Below are 12,071 nucleotides of genomic sequence, written 5' to 3' on the forward strand. Positions count from 1 at the left end.
ACCAGACTAGTTTGTGTCTGTGCACACACATTACACTCACTCTCTCACACACACAAGAACTTAAAATTTAATAAAAACCACATGGGCTTGTCTATCACTTGGGATCCAATGTGCAGCACTGATAGGACTCCACCAGTAGCTCTAAATATCTGTTCTCAAAATAAATGCAAGTACCAAGGAAAAGAAAACAGTTCTCCACATTCCTGCCCTATATCCCAGAAGCAAAAGTCAATTAAGTCCAAATGCCATGAAGGTTTGTGGTTTGGATTGTTGCTGACATTGGAGAGGGACACTGTTTCAGAATTCTAGAAGGATTTTGTTGGTGGAAGTTTTGGTAAGAGAAAAGACACAATTAACATGAATTTCTTCCTCTTAAGTGGCATAAAATAATTGATTTTTGCATAATAAAATATGATTTCACAGTTTGCCAACCACCTATTTTCTTTTTCTTTTTATGTCTAAAGCTTGGTTCTAGAAGTACTCAAGAATTATACTTTGTGAAGTTATATAAGGCAACAGGAAAAAATAATTTGCAAAATTAAATAATTCATATTACTCTCAAATTTATATTATCTATAGATCTAGATAAACATGGATGAAGGGCATAACAATTGTTCACATCACTTTAAGAGAGCACAAGGCGAATTTTTAGATGAAGGCTTAATTTTTCTGTAATCCTATATAATAAAGAGCTAATATGCTAATTAGACCAAATAGCAGAACGACTGTCTGGATGATCTTCCAGACAAAGCCGAGGCTGTGAGGGCCGAGCCCCTTGCAGGAATTTCATGCATCGGGTCTCTACTAGTTTGATAATTATAGTTTATCACACATGCAATTCTTTTATAATGTTTGAGTATGATAGGTAAAATGTATTGTTAATTTATGAATCTAAGTTTACTTTAAGGAATTTAGAGACTCATTCCAATTCAGTGACAGTTTCAGCAGAGCAGACTGTAAATTTATATAAATATACACTATATAAGAAATATAATGACTCAAGGTCAATGGCCTGGGTTTGATAATGTACTACAGTTTTGCAACTTCCACCACTGTAGGAACCAAGTGAAGAAATCATCTCTTAGCCCTTAATTTAGTGTAATTTCTAGGATGCAATTTTTTAAAAATGAAGACTGTAGTGACTTAAAATTCTTAATTTCATTTTTGCCAGCCACTTCCAAACCTTTGAGTGGCACAGCAGTATAACAGGCTAGAGAAATGCCAGAAGTCCATCTGTGTTTCCATAAAGCTGATGGATACGTACTCCCTGCAGCATTTAACCTGTTCAACTACACAGACACCTCTGTTTTCCTTATCCATCATCCCGAACCTGAGTTTGCTCTTTCAACACTAATATGACTCAAAATTATAGGAAATATCAGTTAACATAAATTGCAACAAAGAGCATCTCTCTTTGGCTTGAAAATTTGGTAGACCAAATCAGGAAGACACATGCTTTCTTGTGGGAATTTGCTAAAATTGGCACAGGCCCAAATACTCAATTTTTATGATTGCCTTTAAAGTTACCATCTGAGTCAGTATGTGGTGTATAGCAAGCTATAGTTATACTGAATGTTTTCTTCATATAACCCGAAGCAATACCTTCCTACCCAGAAATTGTGAGTGCTTTGCCTCCCAGGTTTGTATCTTTTATACACTTAGCAGAGTCAATATTTTGGGGGGCACCCCAATTCCAACAACACATTTTGTGTTTGTTAAAGTCCTGATTGGCTTCAAATAAAGACAGGTTTGACAACTATGAGATTTTTCTATCCCACTCAATAAGAAACCTATAGAAGCTATTCAAAGACAATGTCTTCTATTTCTTCCAATGGCACATCCCGTACATGTGTCTTTTTTTCTGGTCATAAGATGACCCTGTTTTCTCAGAAATTATATCTACATTTCAGGTAGAAGAAGAAAGGCAAACAACTAAAGGCAAACAGGCTGACTGAGTCTGTTCGATTAAAAAACTTTTCTGGAATCCCTACTGAGTGACTTCTGCTGACATTTCCTGTGCAGAACTGGTTATCATGTTACGTCCACTTTTAAGATAGCCAGGAAAAGTAACGATTTCACATTTTTAACCTGTTTATATGAGGAAGAAAAGGGGAAATTTGGTTGTGAATGGGCTTTTGTGTAGCTAATTTAATAGTGTTTACCTTATTTTTCTTTATTGGATCCAGAATTCAAAGCTATATTTATCCTAAAATTATGCTAAATTGTTTACATTAGCAATTGGGATTATATTTTTTAATAAAACCTTTTCTTTCTGTTTCATTTAGAATATTTAATGCTAGTCTTTCAAATTTTCTTTTTTTAAATTTCTATATTGATTAAGGTATTACATATGTGTCCTTATCCCACCATTACCCCCCAACCCCCCCACTCATGCCCTCACCCCACTGTTGTCTGTGTCCATTGGTTAGGCTTATATGCATGCATACAAGTCCTTTGGTTGAGCTCTCCCCCTTACACCCACCCTCCCCTACCTTCCCTTTGAGGTCTGACGGTCTGATTGATGCTTCTCTGTCTCTGGATCTGTTTCTGTTCATCAGTTTATGTTGTTCATTATAGTCCATAAATGAGTGAGATCATGTGATATTTATCTTTCTCTGACTGGCTTATTTCGCTTAGCATAATGCTCTCCAGTTCCATCCATGCTGTTGCAAATGGTAAAAATTCCTTCTTTTTTACTGCAGCGAATAACACCATAATTTTACACCAGTTTCAACGAAATGAATGTTCTTTTGTTCAGAAATATTTATTAATAAAAGTGACTAACATCTTAATGGAGATAACAAGGCTCTCATATTCAGAGTTTTGGGGAGAAAAAATTTTACTCTACCCTTCTCGATTCTTTTGCTTGTCTAATAATTAAATTGACATGGGACAGGTTATCAGGAAAAAATCAAATTTAATTTTGTGCACATGGCAACCTCACATACCTAAGAGAGTCAGAGACACCACACACATGAGAAATTCAAAGTCAAAAAGGTAAATTGAGGTATACATGAAAATCCTGAGCTAAGGAAGAAGGTAAGTGTCTGGGGCTTCAGGGGAGAAGAGGATCATTTACATGACAATAAGAAGAGCAGATATTCAGTAATTAGATGTTTACCCTACGTGAGATAGTTCATAAAAAGTTATTTCTGGTAATAAACCTATCATGGGCAAGGTCCTCAATTTAAAAACTTTAAAGTATAGATAAAAAGTTTCTCTTGAGGCTGCAGGGTCTTGATTGCCTCCAGCTCACAATAATCCACTTGCCAAAATAGCACACTGTGGCCAGGTCTATTTGAACCCCTTCAAGAGCGCAATGTAAGTCTCGATATAAGTAAGACTTATTGAGTTTTAATATAAAGAACAAAGGAAATGGCATTAGAAGATTCATCTTTTGTCCAGATACCATAAGCTCTTTGAGCATCAGATTCTCCATTTCTAAAACAGGATTATAATATCTATTTCCCAGAAAGTTTGTGAGATTTAATGTCTGTGGAATCAGTTTGTGAAGTCTGAGGCACTATGTATCACAGCCAATAGTTTGAATTAACCCCAAACGAAAGAGAAGTCACTTTTTGCCAAATAGTTATATACATCATGGACTAACACACACACACACACACACACACACACACACACACACATACACACATACACACAACTTTAGATATCATGTCCATGTGAAATTTTTCTTCCCACTTTATTTGAAAAGAAAGCCCAATTTTTTGCAATTTTTACTGACTGCAATTCTCTGAATTCATAATTTTCTGCTTTCGTAGGATCATTAACTGAAGGCAGTTAATTTGAAAAAGTTTGAACTTTTCAGGTGAATGTGTGTACAATGGTGCACTCTGGAGGGCTTCTGTTTCTCTGTCAAGTGTCCTTACCAAAGCACGCAAATATCCCCTTGTGATGGACTACCCTTAAAGAAAATAACAGGAATGATCGAAAAGCAACTCAGATGACTCATATCACTAAAAAATAAAAATAAAATAAAATAAAAATAAAAAGAAACCCACCACAGCTTAGAAACAATGACTCTGTTGTGTTATCTAAAAAACTGACAACATTATCAACTTTGCAAAATGTGTTTTCATTTCTTTCATTTCAGTTCTGTGAGAACATATGAATCTTGAGGATACTGGCATTAAAAAGCACACACTTTTAAAATAACCTGAAAAGAGATAAAGGAAAATGAAAACAGCTCAGTTAGATTTATGTAGGATATAAAGGTAATAGAATAGATTTGATCTCCTTCTAAGCAATAAGTAGAGATCCTAACAAATTTAACTTCCAAATTCAGAAATTTAAAAAATATGTATTATTATTTTTTGTGTAAGAATCATATTTATAATCTGCAGATCTTACATTTTTTCTTGATTTATTAGCACTCTGAATTTGGGGGATAATTTAATAAAGTATTGATGAATTAAGGATATGCCATTCTAAAATATGCTGCTTTAGATTTTTAACTGGTAGGAGACTGGCTTCGGAGACTCTTCTTGGAGACACACTTCAGGGACTCACTCAAAGGAGCAGGCCCCAGAAACCACTTATGACTTGGGTGGTGCTTGGATTTTGACCAGAGTCCACATCTGATCTTCACTTGGGGAACCTGATGTTAAATACAGGGAAGGTGACAGGAAGACTAGACGTCAGCTGCCCACTGGAACTCTTCTTGGAAGTTCCTACTGACTTCCACAGAGAGGGAGGCCTGAGCAGACCTCAGCTTCTCACTTCTCCTCACTCCTGGTGGATCACAATGACTGAAGGGAGTCTCTTCTGATGGTCACCTTCACTGCACCATGGCCTTTGCAGCTTCCCTGGCCAAGTTCCAAGCAGAGGCCAGCCGTCCCATCTGCCTGGATTACCTGAGAAACCCAGTGACCATTGCCTGTGGGCACAACTTCTGTTCCTCCTGCATCCACCAGCGCTGGGAAGGTCTACAGGGCTAAGCTAGGGCAAGATTTTACTTTTCATTTTAGTTTGCTCCTCAGCCAAATGGGATTAAAGGGTGTTGAGGTATTCAAGGGAGGATTATAAAGGTGCAGATTAGATTATGCGTGTTAAAAAGGTTATCCCTCCTAGCTTTCAGGAATAAGAGGAGATCCCATCAACCAGACTTCTAAAGATCCTCCTATTACCACCCTTGCCCACAAGTTCCACCTCCAGGGAGGAGCTTTGGTGGGTGAGGTCTTAAAGAGATTCACCCTCCTAGTGGTATATATAGGTCAGGCTCACATTACTTAGCATTTAACGGGTAGGAGACTGGCTTCAGAAACTCTTCTTGGAGACACACTTCAGGGACTCACTCAAAGGAGCAGGCTCCAGAAACCACATATGACTTGAATTGTGCTTGGTTTTGACCAGGAGCACTCTACATCCCTTGTGCAAAGTGGTGTTAAATACAGGAGAGGGCGACAAGAAGACTGGACTACAGCTGGTGGCTGGAACTCTTCTTGGAAACTCCTAGGGGCTTCCACAGGGAGCAAGGCCTGAGCAGACCTCAGCTTCTCACTTTTCTTCGCTCCTGGAGGATCACACTGACTGAAGAGACTGTCTGGGAACAGATACCCTCTCTGCACCATGGCCTTTGCAGCTGCCCTGGCCAAGCTCCAGGAGGAGGCCAGCTGTTCCATCTGCCTGGATTACCTGGGAGACCCATTGACCACTGAGTGTGGACACAACTTCTGTTCCTCCTGCATCTACCAGCGCTGGGACCTTCTACAGGGCACCTTTCCCTGTCCTGTCTGCCTCCACCACTGCCCTGACAGGAGCTTGAAGAGGAACACCCAATTATGTCACATGACTGAGATTGTTCAGCAGATTCCACGCATAAGGGGAAAGAGTAAAAGGCAAGAGGAACCCCTGTGTAAGAAGCACTGTGAGGGTCTGGCCCTGTTTTGTGAGAAGGACCTGCAGCTTTTGTGTGCCCAGTGCAGTGTCTCCTCTGATCATGGGGATCACCCCCTGATGCCCGTTGAAGAAGCTGCAGCTACTCACAGGAGGAAGCTCAAGAGCTATATCGAGTCCTTTAGCGAGCAGATTAAAGATACTGAAAATCGGTCAGAAATGCAAGTGTCAAAATGTTTTGAAGTGAGAGAGAGGATAGAAAATGAAAAGGATGAATTGGACTCTGAAGTTAAACAACTTAAAAATTTTTTGGAAAAGGAACAGAGTGCAATGCTTATCAGTTCGCTAAATGAAACAACAGATGTTGAAGAAAAATTAATGGATGAGAAAAACCAAATATCAAACTACAGCACCGTATTAAACAGTCTGCTTGGAGATATTATCAGTAAGTGTTTGCAGACAGACATGGATTTACTCACTGGTATTGAAAGTATCCACATCAGGTATGATAACCTAGAGCCCCCGGCCACCTTTTTATATGAATTAAAGGAGGAGAGTTGCTCTCTCCCCCCACATTATTTGGGCCTGCATAAAATGATCCACACATTTCAGGTAGATTTGACACTGGATCCTGAAACAGCCCATCCATGTCTCATTATCTCAAGAGATAGAAAAAGTGTGACCTATAGGACAGCATTTGGTCTTCATAATCTTCACGGACGCACTTCTTACCCAGCTGTCCTGAGTTCTGAGGGATTTGATGCTGGCAGGCATTTTTGGCAGGTAGAAGTGAGAGGCACAGGGGCATGGTCCTTAGGCGTGTGTAAGGAATCTTTCCCCAGGAATCCTCCTATGCCACCATTCCCAAGAAATGGCTGCTGGCAGTTTCATCTCTGGGCAAATACATCTGTCACATGGGATTCAGGCAACTGGGAACGGATAGGCATTTTTCTGGACTATGAGTTGGGAGAAGTTTCATTTTATAATTTGAGAAATAGATCACATTTGCATACTTTCAGTGAAAGGTTTACAGAAAAACTGATTCCCTATTTCTGCATAGGACTTTTTACAAAATCACTTGAAATGCATGTAGTCAAAGATGAAAGATGAACCACCTTGCAATCTGTTTGATGCGTTCTACTCTTCCTGTTAATAGAGAGTGCTTGTAATAAAAGGCCCAAGTACATTTCAAAAAAATAATAAAAATAAAAATAAAAAAAATAAAATATGCTGCTTTAGTATATTGGTTATTTTGAGCTGAGGGTACTTAAAAAACAGCAAATGCAAAGAGAGACTTTCTCTGAACTCCCCTCATTTACCTGAAGACCAATTCTCCAAAAGGAAATCAATTATCATAAATCCTTTCCCCAGAAGTTTCATCAACAGGGTAGATTGATTTTTATCACAGGAGAGGAGACTAGAAGTTGACACCACATCCAGACCAACTTTGTAACAAACTATTTTATCAACCATCTATTCTTCTAAGAGCCCATTCATCTTCCCTAAAAATCATTTACCTTTCCCTAAGTGACCTACATATCCCCTTCCCTTCCTCTATTGAGATGACATATAATTTTTCAAACATTACTTCTTTCAGAGGGTATTTACTTTTTTTCCTGTAATGCCCCGTGCATGCAATATTAAAATTTAATAAATTTGTTTACATTTTCTCCTGTTGATCTCTCTGTTGTCAATTTATTTCAAGGAAGCCGCTATAGAATCTATAAAACTCTCCTTTCTACACACATGTATAAAACCAAATGATTTTTGCAAGTGTTTTTGTCTCTCAAAAATGAGTTTTTTTGAAGTTATTCCATTATAATTGAAATAATTATACTGCAGTTTCTCTTTGGTTACTATTGGTAACATCTATTGACTTTGCTATGAATTTACATTTGTAGAAGTATAATGCTTGTTTGCTGGCCTATTAGGCAATAGTAATCTATAAACACCAAGTGACAAGGAGGGACCGAGTTTAAAGAGTCTCCATTTGTCTTATGTTGTGACTCAGTCTGTTGTTTGCTACCAAAAACATCTAATGGAAATGGTACTACTTTCATTTTATGACTGTTCTTATGGGGCTGGCAAACAAGTAAAATGATGGGGGCAAGCTAAACAACAAAATCAAATACAGTTATTGAAATATGACATAGGGACCTAGCTCTGTCGCTGTTAATGCCTGTTATTTCTGCTTAAGCTGCTGATGAGATACATGCCCAGAAAATCATTTTCAGTTTGCGGTAAATTATCCAGACCCCCTCTGCTACTCGTGGTATTGATCGAGTGTGTGCCATTCCTTTCAATTATTCTGTAGCCTGTGCAACATGTTACAGACCTAATAGATATTTTATTGACAAACTGTCATTTTGGTTACAACAAGCTATGTGTCATGCACACATTTATTAATAAATATTGAGATCATTATAATATCATACTGCTAACACCTCTGAACCAAATCAGCCTTATAACAATCTGTAAGGATATTATATTTTTCCTTGCTTCCAATAATATACAAATGAGGAATTTATTCGGCAATTTCAAAAGTACCCTAAAAACACATTTTGAAATGTCATTGTCATAAGTTAAGACCTCTGCTTAATGTCATGAGCAATTATTAATACAGTATTTATGAATAAATATAGCTATAAGAAAATATATACTATTTCCAGGATGATACATCTCAGATTTCTTTAAAAACATAGTAATTTGTAGACTATTCTCTATTTTCCAAAGATGAAAAGTTAAATTATTTAATTTAAATTATAAATACATTTAAAATTTTTTGGTGGCTACAGGTAAAAAGCGATAATAAATCCTCAGTTAACATCCTAGGAAGGGGAATATACTATTTAACGTTAACATTTGTCCATCTTGAAAATGAATAGTTTTAGAGTAGACTAATTAATTTATCTCTTTTTTACCATGATGTCACAATTTCTATAAACCAAATATAGATAAGTACATCTCTATGAGAAACAACAAAAAGGTCTCCATTTAATAATACTTTAATTTTAAGTCTCAACTGTGGTTAGTAGTTTTTTAACCAGCCAATATTTTAAAAAAATATTTACTAAGCGTCAAGTATTGTGACCATTATTGGAGATATGCACAATGATTTCTGTTTTAATATAAAAAGAACACTAATTTCCATATATTAATTCTACAACTTAATTCTTCACAAAACTCACTGTTGTGCTAGTTTTCCCTTTACTTTTTGGAAGTTTTCAGATATCTAATTATTATAAGAGTTAGAGCAATCTCGTGGCACCCACAGTCTAGGAGACTAAGTTGGGTAACCATACAAACACCAACAATAGAAATATACAAAATATACTCGACGAGCCCGTAAGGAAGGTGCCTTGGTGTGCTTGAGGGGATCTAGGGAGGCATCCTGGAGGATAAATCGTGTTTCTTTTTGTTTTGGTTGTGGTAGAAAGATTAATGCCACACAAAAGTGCCCATCCTAATCGTTGACATCTGTAAATATAATTACAAAGTAAAGCAAACTTTGTGTACAAGATTAAGGATTTTGAAATGGGAAGAGAGAGATCTGGCACATAGTTGATCTAAAAGCCATATATTTTAATTTCTTTTATATTTTTTAAATTCTTTATTGTTTAAAGTATTGCATATGTCTCCTTTTCTCCCTATTGATCTCTCCTCAGCCACTCCCACCTCCCAGCACATGTCCTCATCCTCCTAGTGCCTGTGTCCATTGGTTATGCTTATATGCATGCATATAAGACCTTTGGTCGATCTCTTACATTGTACCCTATCCCCAACCTCCCACCTTCCCTCTGAGGTTTGATAGTCTGTTTCGTGCTTCGCTGTCTCTGGATCTATTTTTGTTCATCAGTTTATGTTGTTGATTATATTCCACAAATGAGTGAGATCATGTGATATTTTTCTTTCTCTGACTGGCTTATTTCGCTTAGCATAATGCTTTCCAGGTGCATCCATGCTGTTGCAAATGTTAAGAGTTCTTTCTTTTTTACAGCAGAATAGTATTCCATTGTGTAGATGTACCACTGTTTTCTAATCCACTTATCTGCTGATGGGCACTTAGGCTGTTTCCAAATCTTAGCTATTGTAAATTGTGCTGCCATGAACATAGGGGTGCATAAATCCTTTCTGATGGTGTTTCTGATTTCTTGGGATATATTCCTAAAAGTGGGATTACTGGGTCAAATGGGAGTTCCATTTCTAATTTTTTGAGGAAACTCCATACTGTCTTCCACAGTGGCTGCACCATCTGCATTCCCACCAGCAGTGCACGAGGGTTCCTTTTTCTCCACATTCTCGCCAGCACTTGTCATTTGTCGATTTGTTGATGACAGCCATTCTGACAGGTGTTAAATGGTATCTCGTTGTTTTGATTTGCATCTCTCAGATGATTAGTGACTTTGAGCATGTTTTCATATGTCTCTTGGCATTTTGTATGTCCACTTTCAAAAAGTGTCTATTTAAGTCCTTTGCCCATTTTTTTATTAGATTGTTTATCTTCCTTTTATTAAGATGTATGAGTTCCTTATAAATATTGGAGATTAGACCCTTATCGGATATAACATTGGCAAATATGTTCTCCCATGCAGTGGGCTTTCTTGTTGTTTTGTGGATGGTTTCTTTTGCTGTGCAGAAGCTTTTTATTTTGATGTAGTCCCATTTGTTTATTTTTTCCTTAGTTTCCAATGCCCTAGGAGCTGTATCAGTAAAGATAGCACTGCGACATATGTCTGGTATTTTATATTTGGTGCCTGTGGATTCTTCTAAGATATTTATGGTTTCCCGTCTTAAGTCCAAAATGAGTTTATTTTTGTGTATGGTGAAAGTTGGTGGTCTAGTTTCATATTTTTTTTGCATTAATCTGTACAATTTTCCCAACACCATTTATTGAAAAGACTGTCTTGAATCTGTTGTGTGGTCTTGCCTCCTTTGTCAAGTATTAATTGAGCATAATGGCTTGGGTCAATTTCTGGGTTCTCTATTCTGTTCCATTGGTCTATATGTCTGTTCTTGTGCTAGTACCAGGCAGTTTTGAGAACAGTGTAAATCTATTTGCTGAGTAGTAGTGAACAGAAAAAAATCCAGTTTTTCTTGGAGAAAACTGAGTAACTTAGGCTAAGTAGTGGAGCAGTGACAGCAGATTATTTTCACTGATAATTTACATGAAATGTTTCACTACTGTCAAGAAATGAAAGTGAATGACCCTCTTTTAACACTTCACAAAATGTTCAATTACATGTAGGTGGAAATGGAATTTATTTAGTTTTCCCCTTCTTTGAATAGTATTTAATAAATTAAGCCAGCCAGCATAACTGTGTTTGACATCAGCTGCAGAGCATAACATATTGCTAAAATTTTTTTATAGACAAGACATGAAGAGAAGATGTTGAAATATATAAAAAAATTTATGCGAATTATGATACTAGTGAGGATGGAATGACACTTCACAAAGAAATAAAAATTTGAAACAGAGCACTAATCTGAATTTTTAAACATTATGCTTCTACTGACTTGAATTTTAGATTTTCAGGGTTTATGAGAAAGCAATGAATAAGAAAATTAGGCCTATCAGACGAGTTTAAGTACAAAGATTTTTAAAAAGTTACCCAAGAGAGAACTTTATTTTCGTCCTGTCTCTAGGGAGCACGGAATAAGACAAAGGAAAATGAGTCACACTGTCACAAAATGAATTCAGTCATACAAATAAGTCTGGAGAAGCTAGGAATATTTCCAAAGAAACCTGAAACACTGATTCAGAAGAATATATACACCCCTATGTTCATTTCAGTGTTATTAAAATAGCCAAGATTTGGAAGCAGCTAAGTGTCCAACAGTAGATGAGTTGACAGAAAAGCTGTGGTACATTTCCCTGATGGAATACCATTCAGCCATAAAAAAGAGGGATCTCTTACCCTTTGTGATAGCATGGATAGACCTGGAGAGCATTATGCTAAGGACCAGTCAGAGAAAGACAAGTACCATATGATTTTACTTATATGTGGGATGTAAATGAACAAAATAAACAAACAAAATAAAAACAGACTCATAGATACAGAAAACAGACGGAGAGCAGTTAGAGGGGAGAGGAATTGGAGGGCAGAGTAAAAAAGGTGAGGTCTAATTTAAATAAATGTAGTCCAAATCCATTTCTTGGCCTGGTTTTTACTATACTAAAAGACAGTTTTTAATAGTTTAGCATGTATTTGCCTATT

The 12,071-nt window shown here is 37.0% G+C and overlaps 1 protein-coding gene and 1 pseudogene across 1 annotated transcript; one reads left to right on the top strand and one right to left on the bottom strand.

Moving 5' to 3' along the window:
- Positions 1 to 5,591, bottom strand: part of LOC102417565 — a 30,132-nt pseudogene extending 24,541 nt beyond the window's left edge.
- LOC102417884 (tripartite motif-containing protein 60-like) lies at positions 5,590 to 6,966 on the top strand. The gene has a single exon (XM_006085457.1). The coding sequence runs from the start codon at positions 5,590 to 5,592 to the stop codon at positions 6,964 to 6,966; it is 1,377 nt and encodes a 458-aa protein (XP_006085519.1).
- The last annotated feature ends 5,105 nt before the right edge of the window (positions 6,967 to 12,071 follow it).

Source organism: Myotis lucifugus, unplaced genomic scaffold (genome assembly GCF_000147115.1).
Source record: "Myotis lucifugus unplaced genomic scaffold, Myoluc2.0 scaffold_18, whole genome shotgun sequence".
NCBI classification, from domain to species: domain Eukaryota; kingdom Metazoa; phylum Chordata; class Mammalia; order Chiroptera; family Vespertilionidae; genus Myotis; species Myotis lucifugus.

What these genes read in the sequence shown, in the direction of transcription:
- LOC102417884 (XM_006085457.1), top strand. Translation starts at nt 5,590, where the DNA reads ATGGCCTTTGCAGCTGCCCTGGCCAAGCTCCAGGAGGAGGCCAGCTGT.